Source organism: Manis pentadactyla, chromosome 9 (genome assembly GCF_030020395.1).
Source record: "Manis pentadactyla isolate mManPen7 chromosome 9, mManPen7.hap1, whole genome shotgun sequence".
In the NCBI taxonomy this organism is placed as follows: domain Eukaryota; kingdom Metazoa; phylum Chordata; class Mammalia; order Pholidota; family Manidae; genus Manis; species Manis pentadactyla.
Genome location: NC_080027.1, coordinates 117,175,189 through 117,199,790, shown reverse-complemented (window position 1 = coordinate 117,199,790; position 24,602 = coordinate 117,175,189). Strand labels below are relative to the sequence as shown.

Sequence of the window (24,602 nt, the reverse complement as noted above, 5' to 3'; positions counted from 1 at the left end):
AGGAGAGAGTAGAAAGGAGATCGAAGACCCAGCTTGCGGAATGCCACCCTGCAGAGTTCAGGGGATGAGGAGAAGGCAGCAAAGGAGACAGAATGAGCAGTGAGCGAGGTGGGGACCAAGAGGGAATGTGTGGTGTCCTGGAAGCCAGGGGTGGAACGAAGAGGCGATCAGCTGAGTCCAATGCAGCTGATAAATCAGGAAAGAGGAGGATGGTGAATGGCCACCTGATCTGACAACTTGGAGGTCATTTGTGCCCTTGACAAGCACTGTTTCTGTGGAGTGAACATGAAAGCCTGCTTGGTGTATGCTCTTCAGGGAACGGGAGGAGAGAACTTGGGACAGCAAATACAGAAAATTCCACTTATGGAATTTACATGGTCTGCCACTCTAGTGTGGAAGAGCCGTAAGAGCAAGGACCTTGGAGTATCCTATTCATTACTGTATTCTAGTGCCCAGCACACTGTATTTGTTAAACCATGTTAAGTATTATATTAGTATCTCCTTCAGATGTGGGAGCCCGTAATTTTCCAGTTTGGTCATACCAGCAAGGAGTAGCGAGGAATGATGGGGCTGGACTAGATCTCTGGTTCTTTCCAGCTCTAAAACTCCACGACTGTGTGACTTGTTCTATCAACCGCCCTTGTAATAATATGGTAAGGAATTTAATGAGTTGTTTGTTGTTATTTATTTGTTTTGGCAAGCAACCGTTTATAAAATGTCTGGAATTAGTATTCCATCCTTAAATTGAACAAACATTTGTTGAGCATCTACAAGGTGTTAGGGGCTATATATAGTGTCCCATCAGAAGAGGTGATGGTGGCTTCTCATTAGTAAGGCCAGGGGTCTAGGGTGCTCTGATGTGGCTGGTGCCACTGCGGTTGCCACTGAGGAGGGAAGGCGCCCTACGTGGTCTGAGTACAGGGGGCAGCCGAGTTGCAGCCGTGCTGGACTCAGAGCAGCATTTACCAAGGCTTAGGCAACTTCCATCTGCTTCACCACCAATCAGTCCTGGGGGGCCACACAGAATAGTGTTCAGGCAGTGGGAGGAGGGGAAGATGTGGTCCTCAGGTCCACCCTGCCACAGGGCAAACACCCAGTTCTCCACCACTTTCAGGGCATGAAGCTTCTGCTGCAGTGAACAGCTCCTTTGGGGGTTTGCATGATCTATTTCAACTCTCCTAAGGCCCTGGGAAGGAGGGCCGGGCATAGCAGTTGCATTCTAAGCACATTGGAGAGGGCCCAGAGTATTCTAAGACATGCGGGAAAGTGGCAGAGCCAAGAACCCAGAAGTTCGACTCCAAATGTCTGCCCCAGGAATCATGGAAGAATTTGGATTCTGTAGTCTGTTCCTGGATTCATTTATTACCACCTTCCCCTGATCCTGCCTGAAACGGGGTTACCTCAGTTTCCTCATCTGTAAAACAGGGAGAAAAATGTCCTCTTTACAAGGCAAAACGTGGGTAAAGCGTTTTGTAACATGCAAAGGGCTAACATTTATTTTGGTCATCAACAACCAGGCCAAGCTTCCTTTCGCAATTACAGATTAGGCTCTCTCCCACCCATCTGACTTGGTCCCTAGTTCCACTTTACACTCATTTTCTCCGTCCGTCCCCCTCCAGCAAAGAGAGGAAGTGAGAGAATGATAAGAGCACGTGCGACTAACCCCGTGTTAAGCCTGCCTCTGGGTAAAGCGCACACTTCGCCTCCCCTACATGCCGAGAGGCGCCCCCAGCCCAGACTACATTTCCCAGCAACCCTTTCGCGGTTCCAGCCGCGGAGGGAGCGAAGCGCATGCGCTAATCGCGGCTCCGCCTGGTCTGCAGGCCGTTCCCCCTGAACCAGTTTCCACTAGCCAAGCCGGCAGGTCCCGGCGCTGCTGCGGCTGCTGTCCTCCCGGGAGGTAGCGGGGCTCAGGTGTGCCTTAGCTGCGGCCAGTGCCATGATCCGGCAGGAACTCTCCACATCCTACCAGGAGGTACAAGGCGTAGGGGGCGGGAGCAGCGTTGCCTGTGAGGCGAGGAGCAGGGTCCCGGGGTCCCGGGGGTCCGGGCGGTCGAGTGCGGGGGGCGCCCGGGCGGGCCGAGTGCGCTTCGGAGGAGAGGGGAGTGCGTCGGGGGAGGGTCCCTCAGGGTCGAGGAGCGGCAGAGCAGGAAGGAAGCCGAATGCCCAGCCTCCTCCGGATGCTGCCGTCGCTTGGCCACGGGACAGAACCGGGTCCCGGGCGCCGCGACCCGCAGCCGGCAGGTAGATGATTAAAGCCGCGCCAGACCCGCGCGTCCGGCCGGCGGGACCCCGGGTGTTCCCTGCTACAAGTGCAAGCGCCCGCGCGCTCCTCCGGGCTGGAGCAGCTGCCCGGCGGGCGGCAGCCCCCTCCCGGCCCAAGGCCTCGTGGCCCCTGCGGCTGTTAATGACAGGGATAGTCACATCTTGTTTTGGTGGCCGCCTAACTTAGCTGCTTTGCGCTCCGCTCCGTTGTTCTCCAGTCTCACCTCCTCCCACGACTTTAACTATCACTTTCCAGTTCTTTGTCTCGTCCGTCCCGAGCTACAGGTTGTGGTTCCAGCTCTGCCCTGAGACCGCCTGTCTCTTCCTCCTGACGCTTACTGAAACTAGCGAACTGCCCTCCCTCCCTCCTCCTCCTCTCAGAGCCCAGACCTTCGTCATCTCCGGTCAGCTTCCTCCCCTGTGCCCCTCACCGTGCCCCCCTCACTTGGAAAGCTCTGGCAGTTTCACACTCTCAGTCCTGCCGAGGTTTGTATCCTTCTGTCTGCTCTGACCACCTGAATGTCACTGTGTTCCCGCCTCTCCCTTTGGTACCTCCCATGCTGGGCAGATTGGTTTCCAGGCCCTGCCCTGATCCCAGAGCATTCCTTTTTACATACACCTGGTGCTGTCCTTGATCTATCCAGAACAGTCCAGACTTTTCCGCAAGCTTTCAAAGCTCTGCACAGCTCAGCAGCCCTATCCTCTATTACCTTCATTATACCCTTGCCCACTTAGGTTCTGGCCACACTGCATGCTCACCGTTTACAAATGTCTCCTGCTTTCCTTCCTCTGTGCCTGTGCTCACATCATTTCTTCTCTAACCCCCTCTCAAGCTCCATTGTTTAAAATTTCCCCATTACTCAAGGGGGGATCTCAAACCCCACATGCTCCAAGGGAGACTGACTCCCTACACCAGTCTAACCTTCTGACTGTCTTTCCCATATGAACTTGCTGCTGTCTTGATTAATACTGATAAATATTGATGTACATTTCTTCCTTTGTAAATGATACTGTGGAGTATATAAAGCAGGTGGCTTAGCCCCACAGTAAGTAGAAGGGGAAGTAAAGTTGAAGACATGATATTTGCCTAAGGCTTCCTAGTTTTTAGTGTTGGACCTGGGCTGGAATCTGACTTTGGGATAGGTTTCTGTTTCTTGTACCATCTCCTTTATCCCATCTGTTTCCTTTATTCAAAAGGAGCCTGATAGATTTTAACCCATGCTGTGTGGATTCTGTGGTCCCTAGATTCCATACCCTAGAGTGTGGGGGAATCCTGGAGAATGAGTTTTGTCTTTCTCTGACTGGGAAAGTTTTAAGTTTATAGGGAATAAAGCATAGGGGTAAGTACTAGGACTTAGTTAAAAAGCACATGTTCAGATGAACAAAAAGGCAGTAGACTCATAGACACTGAGAGGTGACTAGTGCTTACCACGGGGGAGGGGTTGGTGGGGTAGGTGAGGGGGATAAAGGGGCACAAAAATTCTCAGTTATAATATAAGTTGGTCATGGGGATAGTAGTACAGCATGGAGAATACAGTCAATGATTCTGTAATAGTAACCACACTAGTGGGGGTTAAATCCTCACTTTAATAATATGGGTAACTGTGGAACCACTGTGTTGTATATCTGAAACCAATATAGGATTGTTTATCAATGATACTTCAATAAAAAAAAAAAGCCCAGGTTCTTATCCTGGCTCTGCCGCTGGCTATTTGTGTGACTTTTGTCACTTAACATCTCTGAGCCTGAAGTTTCTTCATCTGTAAAATGAAGGTATGATAGTAGTTCCTTTCTCATAGGACTGTGAGGATTAGGTTAGTTGGTCTGGAAAGTGCTTAGCTCGGTGCCTGGCAGGTAGTGACTGCTCAGTGAATGATAGCTCTCGTTAATAGAGTGTGGGCAGCTCCTGCTTCTGGGGAGTTTTGGGGTCCTGGTTTACAGGACCACCCCCCTCCCCTTCCACAGGTAACCTTACCTAGCAGGGCTCCTACAATGCTTATTAAAATAATAGGCAGTTACCCTGCTTGCAGGGGCAAGGCCAGTGGTGGAGGCAGTTTCTATCTGAGGGCACCCCCATGGCGGAAGACACTGGAGGAATGCCTCCCTTTTGCCTTCTTCAGTGGCCTGTTCTGAGTTCTGTCTTTCACTGTCTTCAGAAGAAGACAGCCTCCATCTTCCTTGCCTGGATCATTCTGAGACTGGGCTTAGCTCCGAGTTAGGTTTCTTTGCTGAAGGGAGATTTTGACTTTGGGGGATAGGCTGAGAATTTGGCCAAGGGCAGGCAAGGAGGTGGGCTCACTATCGCTAACGGTGGTCAGCAAGGGAACTGGGGTAGGAGGGTATTGCCACCTGCGTTAGGCTGGTTCTGGGCGAGGCTTGCATCAGAGAACTTTGGGCCCTTCCGGGACTGTCATCCTCCTTTCCTGCTGGCCAGTGAGAGCTCTGGGGGCCTCTTGATCTGGGCTCCCACTGAGGACTTGTATCTCGTGGTACCTTCTCCAGCCTCCCAGCCCTCCCCCACTTGTTGGTCTTCTTTCCCTTTGGGCTCGGAGGACTTTAAGCTGGAGGTTTTATCTGATTCTAAGAGGCAGGAGTGGAGGCATGGAGAGGAAGATGCAAGAATAATAGAAACATCAGAGCTTTGTTTTAATTCAAGTCTCTTGGAGGTGAATTTTTAATGAAAATACCTTGAGACCTTAAGTATTGACACTCTGAGACTAAGAAATACAGGGAAACCCCGCCTCCCAGTTCAGTGATGGATTCTCCTCTAAGCTCTGGTCTTGACCCCTCCTGCCCTCCTCCTTGATGCTAGGAAGCCCTGCTGGTTACCTCTGTCTCCTTTTCGCCCACCTACCTTCCTCAGCAGCACACTTCCCCCATTTGACAGGTGAGAAGACAGTGATGAAGTGAAAGGTTGCTAGCTGCCAGGCTGGTAGTTAACTCCTGTCTCTGGGATGGCCTGCCCTTCCCACCCTGTTCTGCCATTGGCAGCCTGAGTTGGTGGACTTTAGCCAGAGTCCAGGAAAGCTCAGACACCCACTTCACGTTTTGTTTCCTCCTGCATCTCAGCAGACTCTTACGCTGTGTTTTCTCCTCCTCTGGCTATGGAACCAGACCAACTTAGATTTGACTTCTGGCTATGGAAGGTGTTGTGGGTCGAATTGTATCCCCCCTCCCCCAAAAGATATGATGAAGGCCTTAACCCCCAGTCCCTTGGAAAATAGCCTCATTTGGAAATAGGGTTGTCCCAGATGGAATTAGTTCAGGTGCGGTCATACTGGAATAGAGTGGGCCTCGGTCCACTGTGAATGGTGTCCCTGCAAGCAGATGACCGGGTGAAGACCCGGAGACACACAGAGTTCATGTGTAGATGGAGGCAGGGATTGGAGACCGGATGCATCTCCGAGCCGAGGAATGCCCAGGATTGCCGGCCAGGACCCGCAGCTAGGAGAGAAGCGTGGGAAAGATTCTCCCCCAGAGCCTTCAGAGGGAACCGGTACTGCTAACACCTTGGTTTCCTACCTCCAGTCTCTAGAACGGTAAAGGCAGTAAAGTTCTTTCGTTTTAAGCCACCCAGTTGGTGGTGCTGTGTTGCGGCAGCCCTGGGAAACTAATACGCGGCCAGTGACTTGAGTTCTGAGCTTCAGTGGAGAACTGGTATAACACACCCTACATCATGTGGTTTGGTGGCTTTTTTTTTTGTTTTGGTAACAAGTAAGTGAGAAACAGCTTCTGCTTTCTTACCGTAGTCTAAGCAAGCAAGGCGGATGGAGCTGACCTGTTTGCCCTCTGTTTCTCCCTTTAGCTGAGTGAGGAGTTGGATCAGGTGATTGAGAACTCAGAGCAGGGGGACGAGCGGGAAAAGGAGGCAGGCGAAGTCCAAGGTCCGGGAGTCTTACCAGGTAAGTGGGTACCGTGCTGAAGAACCGGTGCTGAGCTGTTGCTGCGGCTCCGGGCGCCCTGCCAGCCGGGTACCTGTGGGAGCGGAGGTGCCCCTCTGCCGGGCAGCCTGGTGTCACATCTCACGTACTGCCCTCGTTTCAAGGCTATACATATTTAACCAGCCTGGGGACAGAGGATGTGTCTAGGCTGGTATCTGCTCTTGTCTGTACTCTGGGTTGAGCCAGTTCCTGCAGCCAGGCCCTTGAGTGCAAAGGCCAGGGCTCTGGGTCTCTGCATCTCTGCTTCTCAGTACCTTTTTCCCTAGGAAGCTGTTAGCAGTTAAGCCTCTAATATCTGGGCACTTTCCAGGGCCCTCTAGCAGAGTATCTAACAGGCCCCACCTCTTGGACATCTGGCCGCTCCAGTTCCATCACCAGCTGAGTGAGCCGGGTCCCGCCAGTGGGGTGACATGTTACAGAGCCTTGCTGTGACATTTGAACCTGTCGACCACTTCCTCCATGATACATTCTGCTCCTTGGGCTTCCGAAGCGTACCCCTTCTCCGACTACTCCTCCCAGCCTCCTCCAAGTCATCCTTCAGTTCTTGGATGTTAAATGCTTGTCACAGGCCCCATTCTCTCACTCTCTAGTGGGCCATCTCACCCAGGCCCCCCGTGCCCAGCTTCAGTCACTGCCCATCACATGTGATTGCCACGCTTACACCTCTAGCCCAAAGGTTGCTTATAAGCTCCAGACATATATCCTGTATATACAAATACCCGGCTGATAGCTCTGCTTGGATGTCCCAAAGGAACCCTAAGTTCCACATAACCCAAGATCAATCTCGTGATCTCCCCACTCCAGCTTGGCCCTTCTGCAGTGTTTCCTGTTTCCGGGAAGGGACCACCACCCATCCTGTTGAACCTGAGAGTCATTCTTTTTTCCTTCCTTCCCTTCATTCCCTTTTTCTCTGCCCCTCAGCCCTGCTGGCCTTCTTTTATTTTGGGCCTCACTCCCTCCCGCATTAGGGCCTATTTGTTGTTTCATTCTTGTGCCTGGACTCCTCTTCCCTCCATCATCTAGTTAAGGCCTAATCGTTTTTCAGCCTTCAGCTCACTCATTTTATTCTGCAAAGCCTTCTCTGACCTCCGTGTTGGCTCACCTGCCACCCTCCAACCTGTCACTCACAGCCCATGCCCCTCTCCCCTGTGGCTGTCGCTGATGGGATGGAGTATTTCTTTGCCTGACTGATGATGTCTGCTCATTTTACTAGAATGTAAGGTCCACGAGAGTAAAGACCAGTCCATTCTGCTCACCACTTTAGGCCGTGCACTAAAGATTTGTTGAAGGAAGGAGTGAGCAAATGGAGCTCCAGCCTGACTCCAGCTTCTTGGGTGGCCTGAGGGAGGTGGGATTCTGCTCCTCGGGATTCCATTTATTTGTAGGAGACGGGAACGGTGTAGGAAATGTTGAGATGGTGCCTGATCCTTGGAGAAGACTTTGTAGTAGGGCGGTTAGGAGGGTGGCTGTTTATCAGCTGCCCCTGCCCAGGCTGTCATACCCGCTGCTCCATTTCATTCTCATAACAACCCTGGGAGGGGCGGTCATCCCCATTTTTACAGATGAGGACCTGCGGTTAAGTAAAGTGTGGGAAGATCACGTTATAAGCAGACAGATGGATCCAGTTCTGTGTGACCCTAACCTCTTTCTATTGCACCAATGGCTTTTAAAAAGTATTTTAAGTATCCTTTTACTAAAGCCCAATGTGTAAAAGGTAGGAGCATGGCTGCCCCCACTCTGACTCTAGGCACTGCTTCTAAAACTCTAAGGTCCCAGGGAGAACACATTTAAAAGCCCTGTTTATTACTTTGTTTTGCTCTTTAACAAATTACCACAAATTTAGTGGCTTAACACAGTTTGTTACTTGACCGTTCAGATCGCAGGCCAGAAGTCCAAAATGGGTCTTCCTGGGCTAAAATTAAGGAGTGGGCAGGCCTGAATTCCTGGAAGCTCCAGGGCAGAATCCGTGGCAGTGCCTTTTCCAGAGCCCAGAGCTGCCCATATTCCTTGGCTGGGGCCCTTCCAGCCTCACTGTGGCAGCGGCAGAGCTCCCCCTGCGGTGCTGACTGCTGCCTCCCTCTGGCATATGTCAAGTGCCCGTGTGATTATATTGGCCCCCCCAGATGATCCAGGATCATCTCCGTTTTACAGGTCAGATGATCAGCTGCTCTAATCCTGTCTACTGCCTTCGTTGCTCTTAGCCATGTAACTTTCACATATTTACGGGTTCCAAGAAATAGGATTGGGACGTCCTTGGTGGGCCATTCCTCTGCCCACTGCGCCCTGCTTGAGTCTCTTGCCCCAGTCAGAAGAGGATAGGTGGAGGCTGCAGGAAGAAGAGGAGGGAAGGCAGACCTGAAAAGGTGACGTTTCCTTTTGTGTTTCTTTTTACAGATAAGTGACAGGCAAACTAGGAAGTGTCCATCATGGCCTTTGACCTTAGCAGCCTCTCTTATGCCTCAGATTCCTGGGGCCTCTAAGCCTGAGGTCAGTCAGAGCAGAAGCCAGACCTTGAGTGGAGCAAATTTTAGAAAGTTCCATCGACTGGCAAGAGTCTTACCTGCTTTCGCAGAAACCGTGTTGGGCACGTCCTTCTAGAGCACAGGCGGTCGGTTCTCGGAGGTCCATCGGCTGGACTCCTTCATGACCTGGCCTGAATCTGATGACCTGATACACAACTGTCCGAGCTCATCTCCCGCCTGAGTCCTCTAACAGTAATGAAATAATTGTAATGGTAACAGCAGTCACCACCTACTAGGTGTACTAGACCTGTCTAGGCCCTTTTATATATATATTTCATCACATAATGTCCGAGACCACTCTGTGCGGGAGATGGATAGTCCTGGTTCGTAGATGAGGAACTGAGGCACAGGTCAGTGGCGAGCTCCGAGGGAGTGAGTGACCGGGCTCACGCTGAACCCGGGGCTGTCTCTGAAGGTGTTCTGACTCTGGCTCGGTTGTTCCTAGGTGAGATGTTTTCTTGCTCCCAAATCCTTCCCATCTTCCACTGGAGTCACTCGTGGGCTCCTTTGCTTGTTATGCAAGTGCTCAAACCATGAACAAGGTGAGTGAGGCGTGGCCCACCTCTGGGACCTCAGGATGTGTGGAGCCGCCTAGTGAGGGGCTTTCCTCCCTGTTCCCTGCTTTCCGAGCACTCTGTGCTTGTCCGTTGCAGCGTTTAGCACAGGTAAGAGGTCACATTTATTGAGTATAATCTTCTGATTAATTGCTGTCCCTTTGTGCAGGCATTGTGCAGGTTTCTGCCTTCAAACCATGTTTATTTGGCTTATGATAGAGTGGTTACCTGCCCGCACATGACAGACAGTGACATTTCAGAGTGGTGATGGGGCCATGGAGGGCGCCCTAGGAGCACTGAGGAAGGGGTGCCCTGGTAATGTTTACGGGGTTAGGGAGGGCTTCCTCGAGGCAAAGCCATCCTCAGCTGAAACCCAGAGGAAGGTGAGTCAGTATGGAAAAAAAGTACTTTAGGCCTTGGCATATTCAAGAGGTTCCCCGGTTGAGGAGGAATCCACCCACAGGAGGAACGGAGAGTCATTTAGTAAAGCTGGAGGCACTGGGGGAAACGAAAGGGAGGGATGAAGCCACAGAGGTAGGTTGGGGCTTGCTCCCCGTCAGATTGTACCCACCTGTCCCCCTAGAGAGGACATGCCTTAAAGATAACAACTGAGTCTCTTTCTGCTCTGGGTCCCCTTCCTGGCAGAACAGGTGTATAGTGAATGTTGATAGGTGCCATGTGTTACGGTTTTGGGGGTGCTGAAATGGGGGATTCGGTGAAGCAGGTAAAGGGCCCGGAGGTTGCCGACCGCCTCAGGCTGCACCAGCCCCGCTCTCCGGCTCACCCGTGTGTTGTTGCTCAGTCCTGGACAGCGAGTCCGCCTCCAGCAGCATCCGCGTCAGCAAGGCCTGCCTGAAGAACGTCTTCTCGGTGCTGCTCATCTTCATCTACCTGCTGCTCATGGCCGTGGCTGTCTTCCTGGTCTACCAGACCATCACAGACTTCCGTGAGAAACTCAAGCACCCTGTCATGTCAGTGTCTTACAAGGAGGTGGATCGCTACGATGCCCCAGGTAGAGCCTGTGCTGGACAGGCGTCCGGGCCCTGTGTGGGGCTCCACGGGCAGGTTGGAGCAGCCTGAGCACAGTCTGGGTGCAGAGTGCCTACCTGAGGAGCTGCTGTCGGTGCCCAGGAGTGCCAGGGAGAGAGGTGGGCAGAGGCTGCAGTGGTCACTGCAGAGCATGGTGGGCAAGGAGCACTGTACAGAGGTAGGATTCGAGCTGGGCTTTGATAGGTGGGAAAAAGGTTTTCTGAGAGGAAGATCAGCAGGAGCAAGGGTGACTGTAGGAAGGCAGTGGCTTCTCTGAAGAGGATGCGTCTAGCCTGGCTGGAGCCACAGGCCAGTGGTGAGGAGTGGAGTTCAGGGTGGCAGGGGACGCTGGGCCATCCAGAGGTGGGTGTGGCCCCGGCTGGGGAGGGCTTCCCAAGCCACACATCCATACCTCTTCTGTCCCAGGGGCAGCCTGGTCCGTGCATGGGGAGTCATGTCTGCCACAGAGCCGAGTGTCTGCTGGCACCGGGCTCTGGAATCATGGGAGTGAACGGGAGGCTTGAGCTCTGTGGGCTCGGGCTCTGCCCACCGGATGCCCCTGAGTGACCCTCCGGAGGGCCTGCTCTCACGGCAGAGCCAGAGCCTGGGGCCCTCTCTGCCTGGGGCTTCCTGACGAGTGTGCTGCTCACAGCTCCTTTGCCCATCTTTGCATGTGTGTGTTTGTCCCTCTTCCTGTGCGTCTGCTCTGGTCTCTGATCTCTGGTTCTGGCCTCCTGGTCTCTCTGAGCTCTGCCTGTGTCTGGTGCCATGTGCTGCTCTCAGTGTTTCTGCCCTGAGAGCCTTGACTGAGGTACCTTGGCTGGGGGAGAGGGGGGCACCTCTGGGCGGGACTTGCACACCTGGAGCTCCCAGTCGGAGCAGATGAGAGGCAGAGAGCCGGGGACTCCCACAGCCGGAGGCCTCCCTCTGTGTCCTTAGGTGGGGGCTGCTGCCGGGGGCTGGCATGGCTGGGCTCCTCCGGGCAGCCCCCTGGAGTGTGGAGCGGGGCCCTGAAGGGCGTGGGTCTGGGGCAGGTGCGGTGAGGCGGCTTCCCAGGCCGGGAGACGGGCTTACTGGGAAGGGGCTACAGCCCCATTGGAGGAGGGTTTTCTGCGGGCTGGGGATGTGGGTCCCTGCCCTCTGTGAACCTTTGCCTCTCCCTCCTCTGTAGTCGCCCAGGGAGTCCTGGACTTAGGTGACTGGTGGGTTGAAAAAATGTATGTGACCTGATCTTAGGGGTGTGAGCAGAGACTGTGACTTCTGACAGCCACCTTTCCCTGTCTGTGCCCCCAGGGATCGCTTTGTACCCAGGAGAGGCCCAGCTGCTCAGCTGTAGGCACCATTACGAGGTCATTCCACCCCTGAGGAGTCCGGGCCAGCCAGGAGACATGAACTGCACTACCCAGAAGATCAACTACTCGGACCCTTTCTCCAATCAGACCCTGGTAACTCATCTCTCTGAGGTGGGCCTGGGCAGCACACCCTGTCAGCCTTGCGCCCCTAGGGCTGCATTCTTTCTGCCAGGCCGCTTCTCGAATTCCCTTGGTGCAGGCCCTCAGCCTCCAGCAAACACGAGGCTGTCCTAAGTGGGGCTGTAGCCCTGGCTGGCTTACCTGCATTCAGGGATGGCAGTGAGGCCTTCAACCTTCCTGGGTGATTCCTGACAATGTGATAAGGTCCTGTTCTTGATGGAGGGGTAGGGTGGGGCCAGTGTGACATAGCGAAGTATGCTGGACAGAATTGCCAGGGTGCTTTTTGAAAATCCAGATTCCTGGGTTCCATGTGGGGCCAACTGAATGATTATCCCTGGGAATGGGCCCTGGGAGTCCATATTTTGAAATACATATGCCAGTATAAAGGCGGAGTGATGGTCTGGGAATAAGGACCCCTGGCCCCGGCCTTGCTGCCAGCTGGGGTGTGGATGGCAGAGAGAAGCGGGGCCTGCACAGGGCTTTGAAGGCAGGGAAGGAATTTTGTTACTTATTTACATCTTTGTTTTGCATCCCATATCCTTGTTTCAGAGAGGACTAACAGGGCTGAGTCAAAGTTTTCCAGGTCAAAGAGAGGAAGGAATGGTTTTCTATACAGAGAAACTGCACCAAGACATAAAGGGAGAAAACAGTATGTGTGTTTATGCCTCTGTGCAAAGTCACAGTAGCTGGGTGTGTCTGGAGGGCCAGCTGTCCCCGCAAGAGCGGTGGGAAGTGAAGCTATGGACGGAAGTGGTGGCCGGCCGAGAGGAGCTGGGGTGTCCTGCCACAGCATGGGGCTCCTGTGGGTGATGGGGAGCCATGAGTGGGTCTTAAGATGAAAGAATCACACTAAGGTTTTTCTGTTAATATTTATTCTAAATTTTCTCCTAAAATCTTGCTGAAATGATTCATACTCTTACAAAAAATATAAAGAAAGAAAATATCAGTAGCAGCCCTGCAAACCAGGAAAGCATATCACCAATGGGCCAGAAATTTTCAGGAAGTGGTATAAAATGTAAATAGTAAATTGGGTCAGATTAATGGAACAAACAAATCAGAAAACTTGTAGCCAAAAACAGACAGAGGAGAGGACTGCTAGAGAAGCAGGCTTTCCTTCCAACTCCCAGCTCTGTGGAGTGCATTCAAAGAGCAGGGCTGGCCATGGGGCCGTGGTCAGGACAGAATTATGGGAAGCCTGTTGGCTGGGCTCACCATGCCTTCTGTCCTCTCCGGGCACACAGAGCTGCTGGGGACGGTGTTTGCTTCTGGGACAAAGGCCCCAGGGCCATTCTCTCACAGAAGGCCAGGTGAGGTTCCCTGCTGCACATTGGGGCAGCAGAGACAAAGAGTAGAACTTGAGACTGGCGCACAGTGGAAGGCACAGAGAACCGCGGGAAAGGCATCTCTCCCCGAAGAGACAGCAGCCGGCCCACTGGCATTCCCAGCCCACTGCCCAGGGGGGTCCTTACAGTCTGTGCCGGGCCAGGCAGGCCTGTTAGAGCGCTGCTCAGAAGACCCAGATCAACACGAGTCAGCCAGGTCCTTCATTCAGAAATAAGAATGGAGAACTAAGGGTCACTAGACAGTTACATGAAACCAACAACATAAAGGAAAAGGGTCAAGAGGAGAAAAAAATGGACTCTAGAATAGGGTAACAGAAGTTAGTTTAAATGAAAAGGAAAATATTTTTTACAAATTTGAGTAAAGTGCTAGATACACAGTAGAAACACTGTGGGGGTCCCAGCTCTCCCGTCTGCCCTGTGAAATGGGCTGCCTGTACGGGGCATGCCTTGTGGGCACAGCCGGCGCCAGGTCTCTGCAGGCCTGCCTTCTGCTCCCCAGCTGGGCTGTATACCGACCAGGAGTCCGCCGCATTTATCCCCAAACCTGTTTATGCCATTTGTACTCGTTACAATCATTTTGTGATTTAACTGTATATTATAAAAGCCATTGAAACATGGGCACAAACGGAAAGTTGTTTCCATGAAAACTAAGTTGAATATAGTTACTGCTTCCAACTCTGGGTGGTGGTTAGTCTTCTCCAGCAATTCTGGAGTGGCTCCTTGCAGTCCACAGGCAAAAGCTAAGAAGTTCTCTCCTCCCTGTGCACCAGGTCCCAAGCCAGTGAAGAGCGGGGAGGAGGGACGGGAGAGGCGCAGCGCAGCGGGACTCCATGCGGAGGGCGGGCAGCGCGGGGCAGCTGCTCTCCAGGCTCAGTGTCCTGCCTGGGCGTGCGGGGAACACCCTGGAGGCTTCTGTGTCTCCAGAGCCCCGGCCCTGGCCAGAGTCTGCCCTACGGGGCGGTGAGCCTCAGCCTGTGGCTGGCTGTGGAGTGGATGTTGGAAAGTAGGCCCTCGTGGCCTGCACAGCTTTGGGCCCCCACTTCCTGCTGTTATGTGTAGGCTGCGGAGGGGCTTAGGGCTGACGTCGCAGACTTGGAGGTCATCAGCTTGTCCTTTCCCTCCTGCCCCACCCGCTTCATTTGCGGTAAGATGTCTTCAGAAATGAGCAGGCCTCTGGCTATTTGCACGGCCTGTGGATCCATGTGAAAGTGACCCAGCCGAGGTTCTCATCTGCTCCTACTTCATCAGCCTTCAGATTCCCGTGTATCTTGTAGTCTCTCTCTCATGAGCCCTCAGTTTAATTTAGTTAACGTTTCCCAAATACTGGGCTCTGCACAGTTAGGGTCACTGCCTTTCCAGACTGTTAGGACCTGTTTCTCACCACCTGCCGTATTCCCAGGGCCCAAACGTTAAGCTGATGCCTCATTTTCACGTTGTTGTTACCATAGCACTCCAGTTCCGGAAAACAGCTTATGGATTGATCAGAGAATAGACTAAGCTAAAAATCAGCAGCACCCCAAACAAATACAGAGGCTGAGACAGAGAGCTGTCTCTTTTCTTCCTCTGGGGACAGGCCAGGTGTGCAGACGAGGCCACAAAGGATGGTCACGTACGGCATCTGTCTGTCACTCTGCCATCCCTTAGGCGCGTCTCGCTCCTCGTGGTCAGCACTGGCTTGCCAGCACGTGTACACACCACCTGCCCCCGGGAGGCGATAAGTGGAGGGCGGGCAGTTCCCCTCTGAAGGCATGATGTGGAGTGCATGAGTCCCTCTGAGCACAGGCCGGGAACTTCATCGCACGGCCGTGGCTGAGGCCGCCAGTGAGGCTCTAGCAGGCGGCTGTGCTCTGCCAAAGTCTGGGGCTGGGGAAGCAGCTCTAGTTGTACAGGAGGAAGTGGATAGTGGGAACGGGTCAGCCAGCCTTCTCCGCTGCCTCTTAACCGCCATGGTATGGTTGAAAATTAACAGATGGACAAGACCTCTTGGGAAAATGTAACAATTATCAGAAGAATGGAGTGGCAATTTAATTCAGTCAAGTGGAATTCCAGGTGCAAAGGGTTAAAAGGATGTTTAATATGGTAAGAGATTCAGTCTCCTGTTCTCCGCTGAGAAGGCTGATCGGTAGTAAGTCATTATGTGCAAAATAGCATACCATTTGTATATTTTAGGCAAAACCTGTTAGAAATAAAAAATACTATTACCTTAAAGTATGCCTAATACCTCTTTGAGAAATTCACAGATCAAATAGACAAGAAAGGTAAGAATTGAATAACAATTTAGAGTAACAGTGCCTTGAGAGAGTACTCACTCTTCAGATTTCTGTATAGCATTTATAACCGTTCATGATGTAAAGATATTTTCCTCAAATTAATCTATAAACCTAACACCAACACATTAAAAAAAGTCCCAGGTGATTTTTTTCATGAACCTCAACAAGCTAGTTCTAAAGCGCAGTTAGAAGAGCGCATGTACAAAAATAACCCTGCCAGGTTTGGGAATGAAGGGGAGCCTTGTGGAGGGGACTTGCCCAGAAGGTATCAGAACCATGTACACCCATGGGGATCAACCTGCCCTCTCTCCATTATCTGAGGAATGGGAGTTAGATCCCTATTTCACACCATGTGCAAACCTGAAGCCAGGCATAACTGTAACTAAATGTAAAAAAAGATTTTTTTAAAGGTGCTATTAAGAAATAGACTATTGGTATAATTTTGGTTTTCCTTAGCAAGCAAAACCCAAAAGCCATGACGAAAAAGATTTACAGATTTCACTGCATCAAATTTAGACCTTCATATAACAAATGGCATTAGAAATAAAGTTAACAGAGAAGTGACAGACTGGAAGAAAACATGACAGATGGCAGTTAATATCCTTTCTAAAGAGCTTCCATAGTGCAGCCAACCAACAAGAAAAGTGGGCAGGATGAGTTGCACGCAGCTCTGGTGTGGGCACTGTGCCAAGTGCCACCCTGAGGGCTGAGCAGGGCAGTGTGGCCGGCAGGTGTCACCCGGGGCTGCTGGGGTGCAGCTGCGGGCTCTACAGTCGGTGCCTCCGATCAGACCCCGAAGTCTATGCCTGAGAGGCCAGGGTCAGGGGCATCCATGCCTCTCCCCCAGGGCTCACATCCTGCCTTGTCTCTCTGCAGAAATCCGCCCTGATTGTACAGGGGCCCCGAGAAGTGAAGAAGAGGGAGCTGGTCTTCCTCCAGTTCCGCCTAAACAAGAGTAGCGAGGACTTCAGCGCCATCGATTACCTCCTCTTCTCTTCTTTCCAGGAGTTCATGCAAAGGTGGCCTTTGAGAGTTCCCAGCAGCCTTGCATTGCACTCTGCATCTTACTGGGAACAGCTTTGCAGGTTCCCAGCCTGCGGTGGGAGGGGAGGCGGGACCAGGGAAGCTGGGCTGCAGATGATGACCCGATGGCCCAAGAAGGACCATCCTGGAGAAGGGCCTCCAGAGCTCAGTTGGTCCATGAAACCTCTTTACAAAATTAAGCAAGTCTGGTGTCGGGGGTGTTGTGACTCATACACACAGAGCTGGCTGCATCCTGGTAGGGGTTTGGTTCCGCCAAACTGCAGGGCTGCTGCGGACGGGAGCAAGCTGCATGGTGTTCTGAGCCCCCTGAGGGAAGTTCTGCCTGTGCCCTCTGTGTGTTCGCCACGTGTTTCCAGTATGAGGGTGGATGGCCCTGTCTGCCTTGGGGACACACTGTGGTGCCATCTTTGGGGCCCAGAGTGCTCACTGGGAGTGGGAGCATTTTTCTGCACGTGCCTGTACGGGGGTGACTCAGTCCCTCCAGGTGCTGCCTGCCCCTGGGGCTCCTTAGCAGAGTAGGGAGGCGGCCACAGCAGAGAGGCTGCTCCCAGCTGACAAAGTTGTGCTGCTCTGTTCCGTCCTTCCTGTTTGGAGTGTGGAGTTCCTGCCATGGCACCTTCCACCCTTTCTGCCACCTGGGACTCCCTCTCCATTCCCTGCTTGAAGCGGACTCATGTCACCTTCCTTCCCAGCCCCCACCCCGGGGCTCCTCAGTCCTGCTTGCTGTGTGCTCCTCAGGATCTGGCTGCATCTGCCCGCCGTGGGCGGACGCCGTCGGTGTCCATCTGGCCGCTGAGAGCTCCCTGAGAAGCCCTCTGCCCTCTCTGCCCTCCCAGAGGGAGGCCGGCAGGCCCGTGCAGGCTCCTCCGGACTGCTGAGGTGCAGAGTTCTTGAGGGGCCAGGCGTGTGTTGTGTGTGCTGCCCGGTGCCGACTGCTCTGGGAGCAGGCACACGGCTGCTGGGGTGGAATTGTGCTCCTGCCTGGAGGTTGGTGGCAATTCCCCGTCTGTGTGGAAACTGAGAAGCAGAGCCTGGGCAGGAAGCAGGGGGTGGACAGCATCCTGGTGGTGCCAGCAAGGAAACTGGCTTGAAGCGGGTTGGAGTTTGAGTCTGGCGGTGTTTGAATCCTGCCGTCGGGCTTGATTAACCTGGACCTTTCTTTCTTCCCTGTCCTCCAAGCCCAGACAGAGTGGGCTTCATGCAGGCCTGTGAGAGCGCCTATTCCAGCTGGAAATTCTCGGGGGGCTTCCGCACCTGGGTTAAGATGTCCCTGGTGAAGACCAAGGAGGAGGATGGGCGGGAGGCCGTGGAGTTCCGGCAGGAGGTAGGTGGCGCTGGGCTCACTTGGCTCCTCTGCAGGGGACTTGTGCCCGTGAGTCTGGGTGGACGGGGAGCTCCCCAGAGGATATGATCTTCGTGCAAGTAGACTGTTGCTGGGGTGGGAGGCAACTGCGTGCGGGAGCTCACGGGTTCTCTGGCAGAGTGTGTTCCAGGCCCTTCCCCTCCGTCCCCGCAGTCCCCGTGGGACACCCGTGTCAGCAGAGACCTGTTGGCAGAGTGGGTACCTTGTGCAGCTGGGTCTGACAGTGGAGCCCAGGTTGTAAGCCCTGCTGCCCGGCTCCGAGAGGCTGTGAGGTCAGCTTTCTGCAAGGGAGAGGCTAGGTAGTGCAGCCTCTGGCAGGTCGTGCGCATGATGATCTGTGGAGACCCCGGAGGGAGACTGGTTTTCTTTCTGTATTAATTTTTTAAATCTCATCCTTTTTCTACTTCTGAATGTTTTAAAATGCATGTTAACAGAAGTAATTGCATTGTTACATCATTTCTAAGAAAGTCATAAATTTTTTTGATGAAATTTTTTTACTAATGGGGAGTGTGATCAGGAACCTTGTCAGTCCAAAGGCCTGGAGCCAGGAGCCAGGTCAGGGGTTTCCAGCCGTGATCCCAGTGAGGGATGGAGAGGACCTCGGAAAGGGGCCTGGCGGTGGGGATGCGAGGGGGTGGGCGTTCGGCTGCCCTGGAAGGGCTGTTAGCACCAAAAGCAAAGCCACACCCCTGCCTGGGACTTCCACCTCCCCACGCCACCGGGAGGCCTGCAGAGCAGCCTCTGCTCCTCTGTGCCGCATTTGCTTGCGTTGGACCCGGAGGGGCCGCATTAGGAAAGGGCTGGGTTGGAGTAGAAGGACGTGCTGCAGCCGACGGGGCGTCCTCAGCCATGTGCTCACCCGGGCGTCTCCTTCCACACCCTGGTTCCTGGGACCATTCCAGACTGGAGACTGTGGGAGTGGCTTAAAGCCAGCTTTCTTCAAGAGGACAAGGCTTCTTCCCGCCTTAGGAGGTGGCAAGCCCCTGGCGGTACCCTTAAACTACTCCTATTTTGTAAGATAACTGTCATCTCCTAGTTTTTTACTCCACACTTTTCTCTAGGAACTCATCATGCACATGACCCGCCAGAGGCCGCGCTATCTAGTCTCTCCCTTGCAAAAAGCTGACCTCCAGCCTCTCGGAGCCAGGCTGCAGGCCTTTCTCCTCTGTCCTCCCAACAGCTGAGAAAGGAGCTCAGTATGTTCACCGTACAGCGGGGTCAGCCCTGGCTCTCCTGGTAGCTCCAGCCGTGATCTGAAACCCCAGTGAACCTATATGCACCTTTCACTACTTTCTAAATTGGAAGTCTTTTGGTAGGGACGTGAACTCTTTTGAACAAAGTTTGAAATTGTTTTTATTTGTCTTTTGTTTAAAATACTTCCATATCTCATTCGAACTTCCCCACACCTCAGCGAGGGGAGGCATTTTGTCCTGTTTCACAAGTGGCCAAGTGGAGGCCGAGGTCAGCTGATGGAGCCGGCTGTCTGGGAGGGCCAGGCCCCTGCCCCGGAAGTGGTCTGCTCTCCAGTAGGCACGTCATGCCTCCAGTCACTGATGAGCAGATCTCACCAAGCACGCCTATTGAATATTTAGGGCATGCGTGGCTGGGGGTCTGAGGTAGTACTTTGTCCCCTGTACACTTGAAGAGTTGACACAGTCAGCTCTTAAGATCAAGTATTTCAAAACTTGGGATTTTTATGGCTTTTAAATGTGAGTCTGGCACAGTACTCTGAATATGGTTTAATGATGAGTACAGATACCCAATGACAGATTTCAGTGACAATCCACAGCACCTATTAGACATCCCAGGTCCTGTGTGTTTCCCTAAAGAACTGTGCAAACCAGAGTAAAGTCTTGGCCCTGCTACCAGTTTCAGGATGTTAGGTATGTGAGATTTTTGGCTCTCTCCTCCAAACAGTGGTGTGTGGAGGTTCAAGGTCTGAGACCCCCTAACTACCCTGCCTTTCTCTGTGGTGCAAGCAAGGGAGGGGCACAGAGGCGGTTACACGGCTTTCTCTCCTGTCTCTAGACCAGTGTGGTGAACTACATTGACCAGAGGCCCGCTGCTGAAAAAGGTGCTCAGTTGTTTTTCGTGGTCTTTGAATGGAAAGATCCTTTCATCCAGAAGGTCCAAGATGTGAGTATTATTTACCATTATAAAAGCGGACTCCCTGCCTTGAGGCGTTTTGGCCCGTCCTTGCAGGCTGTCCTCATCTTCTTTCACACCAAATCAGTCTGTCACTCATGGCATTCCTGTCCTGTGTCATTTGTGCTTAACTGATACTGCCTTCATCACTAAACTGTTGTCCCTGTGAAGGTGGGGACTTTGTCTTGTTCGCCATCACTTACCTGGTGTCTAGAGGAGTCTCAATACACAGTAGCTGCTGAGAAGTAGTATTAATGGAGTCGGAAGCTATTCTTCTCTAATGGCTCTCTGTAGAGTATGGATCCTTATTTGTTGTAAGTCAGAGCAGAAAGGCACCCCCCCACACACAAAATTAACAGAGCATCAGTTACTTCCAAATTCTGTCTTGGAAGGGGAGGAATAAGGGGACAGCTTTGCTTAAATGAACATTCACAGGACACCCTCCCCCAGAGCCGGTTTCAGGTGTGACCCCACGGTGCCCTGAGGTGGCCCTGGCCGAGGGGAAGACACTTCTTGCCCAGAGTCCATCAGGGAGGGTCTCTGTGACTTGGATTGCTCCGTGATCACCCACCACGACTGCTGGTTGTGGATTAGCAAGGCCACGTACAAGAGGGATGTGCAGAGGCTCACTGAGTCAAGACTCTGTGTGGAAGAACAAACGCCTGCAGCTCTCCGTGTGAACTGTGTGACCAGACATCGTGTAAGTGGCCATACTTGGCATGAGGCACTGCTACAGCCAAGTAAAGCCCTGGGCTCGAGGCCCGCTGTTCTTGCGCTTCACCCAGGTTCCCTATAGTCCTCGCAGCAGTGGTGGTAGAGCCCTTTTGCATATGTGGACCCCGAGGCTCAGAACATCTTAAGGTCACTCACCAAACTGGCTTTAAAAATGCTCTGTGTTTACCATGCGGGGGAGCTCAGAAACCCAAGATACGACCTTGGTCTTAAAGAGTCACATTTCACTGAAAAGTGACTAATTCCAGTAAGTAATGCCAAAGGAGTTTGTGGGATAAAATCTGTTCTAGTGTTCAGAGGGTTTTGGCTTAGTGGTCAGAGACAGCTCTGAGGATTAGTCAGTCAGGATGGGAGGAAAGCATTGCAGGCAGGGGAAATCAGGGATGCTGCCTGGAGGTGGGGTCCACAAGGGGAGTGTGGAAGGAGACAGTCACTGGACTGATTGGGAGAAGCAGCTTGAGTAACTAAGATGGGAAGAAAAGAAGACCTGACCTTCCTATCAACTGGGTGTAAGGGGACATTTGTCTCAAAGCAAGGCCACTTGCAGATTAGGTCAACAATTTAAAGACCAGTAGTGCGTGAGTATGTTCCTTGTGCAGAGCTCTTTTTTATTAAAGTATAGTGAACATACAGTATTATATTAGTTTCAGGTGTACAACATAGTGATTTGAGTTATATACATTATTAAATACTCACCATGATAGGTATAGTTACCATCTGTCACTGTACAGTTATTGCAATATTATTGACTATATTCCTTGTGCTGTATTTTATATCCGAGACTTAGTTATTTTATAACTGGAAGTTTGTGCCTCTTTATCTCCTTCACCTATTTCATCCCCTTCTGGTAACCAATAGTCTGTTTTCTGTTTTTGAGTCTGTTTTGCTTGTTTGTTTTGTCTTTTAGATTCCACTTATAAGTGAAATTGTATGGAATTTGTCTTTCTCTGCCTGGTTTATTAGCATATACCCTCTAGGTCCATCCCTGTTGGTGCAAATGGCAAGATTTTATTCTTTTTCATGGCTGAGTAATATTCTAGTGTAGATCTCTACCACCTCATCTCTATCCATTCATCTATCAGTAGACACTTTGTTGCTTCCATATCTTGATTATTGTGGATAATTCTGCAGTAAACATAGGGATACATGTATCTTTTCAAGTTAGTGATTTTGTTCCCTTCAGGTAAATACCCAGAAGGGGAATTACTGGGTCATATGGTTTTTCTATTTTTAGTTTTTCGAGGCACCTCCATAGTGTCTGGAACAATTTACATTCCCACCAACAGTGTAGGAGGCTCCCTTTTCTCTTCATCCTTGCCAACATGTCATTTCTTGCCTTTTGGATACTAGCCATTCTGGCTGGTATGAAGTGATATTGCATCGTGGTTTGGATTTGCATTTGCCTGATGATTAGTAATGTTGAACATCTTTTCATGTGCCTGTTGGCCATTATATGGCTTCTTTGGAAAAATGTTCAGGTCCTCTGTCCATTTTTTAATCAGATTATTTTTCTTTTTGATGTTGCTTTATATGAGTTCTTTATATATATATTGCATAGTAGTCCCTTATCAGATTTATCATTTGCAAATATCTTCTTCCACTTAGTAGGTTGGCTTTTCATTTTGTTGATAGTTTCCTTTGCAGAAGCTTTTTGATGTAGTTCCAATTGTTTATTTTTTGCTTTTGCTTCCTGTCCCTGGGGAGACAGATCCAAAAATATATTGCTGAGGCCAGTGTCCAAGAGATTACTGCCTATGTTTTCTTTTAGTTTTGTTTTCAGGTCATACATTTAAGTCTTTACTCCGTTTTGAGTTTATTTTTGTGTGTGTAAGACAGTGGTCCAGTTTCATTCTTTTGCATGTACCTCTTTTCTCAGTACCATTTATTAAAGAGGCTTTTCCCCATTGTATATTCTTGCCTCCTTGGTCATATATCAATTGACCATATAAGTATGGGTTTATTTCTAGGCTCTCTGTTCTGCTCCATTCATCTATGTGCCTGTTCTTGTGCCAATACCATAGTTTTGATTACTGTAGTTCTGTAGTATAGCTTGAAATCAGGAAGGGTGATGCCCCCAGTTTTGTTCTTCTTTCTCAGGATTGCTTTGGTTATTTGAGAGTCTTTTATGGTTCCATGTATGTTTTAAATTATTATGTGCAGTTTTGAAAAACAATTTTTTTCTTTCAGGATCACCTTATTGTAGGGAGGGATTAGTATTTTTTTCCTCGGACTGAGCTGCAAATATTGCAGTTATATTCTGAACAAAGTATAGAGCTATGACAATTTTACAAACCAGGTGATTTTCTTAATGGCCCCAATAATTTGGGTGAGAGTGCTTGAAAATACACTCATATGACCTAGACTCAAAACTGAAGCAAACTAATAAACTTGTGTTTGTTTCTGTTTCACAGATAATCACTGCCAATCCTTGGAACACAATTGCTCTTCTTTGTGGGGCCTTCTTGGCATTATTTAAAGCAGCAGAGTTTGCCAAACTGAGTGTGAAATGGATGATCAAAATTCGAAAGAGACACCTTAAAAAAAGAGGTCAGGCAATGAACCACATAAGCTGAAGTCACCTTGCGTTGTTCATAGGCCTGCCCACGTTAATGGAAGTTCTCTTCACTTCCACTCTGATAAACTTGAGCTCCTATCAATCCTCTGCTCACTTGAAGAAATGGGCCTTACTGGGAGGAACAGCCTGTCAAACTGCAGCTTCTAACCTGGCCCAAAAAGAGGCTGTTGAGAGCCTAATGGAACAGATCCAGTGGATTCCCTAAAGGTTATTTAAGTATGTAAATTATTAATGAACATTTCTTGACATATGACATATGAACAGGGTTTATGAAGATGGAATTAGATCTCAAGTTTTCTGATGGTTTGTTGGAACAGCCTTTCTTCTTTGGTTTGGTGCATAGTTAAGCTCGAACAGAATAATTCAGGCTCTACTTTTTTAGTTTCTTTTCTCTACAATTTTTAAAGTGGACAGAAGAGTTTGATTTTCTTTCTCCCTAAATCCTATCAGATGTGTAGGTAACACTTTGAAACCTAGGCACTGTACACCAAGAAAGGTAAAAACCCTTGTCTCTGGCTATCGTCTGCCATTTACGTTGGCCAGCCTCTGACATTCTCTCATTTGTTGAATATTAAGTGAGACTTAAAAAAAAAAAATACTAGAAACTAGTAATTCGATTTCTTGTGGACCAACTAGCCAGCTACCTATCTGGCTAGAGTATTTGTTGATGCAAGGAAAGAGTTAAGTGAATAACACACAAAAGCACTAGGGCAGATGTACACAGTAGGTCCTTCTCAGAGTATTTTGATGATTTCATTAACAGGTAAATAAAAGTTAGGTTAATATAAAAAGAATCAGTATGCCAATATGAGTCCCTGCTAACTCAGTAGGACACCGGTAAACTTTCATTCTGTGACCTTCGAGTAAAAGGCAGCGTGAGCCTGGACTCCTGAGATGGTGGATCTGGACTCCTGAGGTACGTCGTGACTGCGTCCCAGGAAGGGCAGGCTGGCATGGTGACTGACGGTGGGTGGTCTGGAGGAGAGATGGATCAAGCCCACTTCCTGACCTGTAGAACTCCCCCTCTGAGATGAGCACTCACTGTGACCTTTCTCAAAGCTTTCAGCCCCGCGTTTGGGATGAATATCATCTGCGTATTTTTCATAGTAGGCATTAGCTGATTCAAGATTATGAAAACCATTTCCAGAGTTCTAAATTATTTATATGCCCTCTGCATCCAAAGCTGACTTTGTAGCATTTCCTGAATTTCATAACCTGACTTCAGGTAATTCAAAGAAAAATAATTAAATTAAGTGGGCATTTTAATCTCATATCTAACTTAGAAACTGTTTTTTTTTGGTTGAATTATTAAAAGTGAACCTGTGTAAACAAATATCCCTTGCAACT

The 24,602-nt window shown here is 50.7% G+C and overlaps 1 protein-coding gene across 2 annotated transcripts; it reads left to right on the top strand.

Moving 5' to 3' along the window:
* Positions 1 to 1,368: 1,368 nt before the first annotated feature.
* Positions 1,369 to 24,588, top strand: PACC1 (proton activated chloride channel 1). Of its 2 annotated transcripts, XM_036912479.2 has the most exons (9): positions 1,369 to 1,975; positions 2,647 to 2,751; positions 6,071 to 6,167; positions 10,085 to 10,294; positions 11,605 to 11,756; positions 16,273 to 16,415; positions 17,620 to 17,764; positions 19,832 to 19,939; positions 23,092 to 24,588. In XM_036912479.2, the coding sequence occupies exons 1-9, from the start codon at positions 1,940 to 1,942 to the stop codon at positions 23,251 to 23,253; spliced, it is 1,158 nt and encodes a 385-aa protein (XP_036768374.2). In that variant the 5' UTR covers positions 1,369 to 1,939; the 3' UTR covers positions 23,254 to 24,588. The 2 variants fall into 2 exon arrangements, with proteins under 2 accessions (XP_036768374.2, XP_036768375.2); XM_036912480.2 differs by lacking the exon at positions 2,647 to 2,751 and having other exon boundaries at positions 1,374 to 1,975.
* The last annotated feature ends 14 nt before the right edge of the window (positions 24,589 to 24,602 follow it).

Coding starts and splice junctions, on each gene's coding strand:
- PACC1 (XM_036912479.2), top strand. CDS start 1,940: ATGATCCGGCAGGAACTCTCCACATCCTACCAGGAG. Junction 1,976..2,646: donor TCTCCACATCCTACCAGGAG/GTACAAGGCGTA, acceptor TCCTCCTCTCAG/AGCCCAGACCTTCGTCATCT. Junction 17,765..19,831: donor CCGTGGAGTTCCGGCAGGAG/GTAGGTGGCGCT, acceptor TCCTGTCTCTAG/ACCAGTGTGGTGAACTACAT.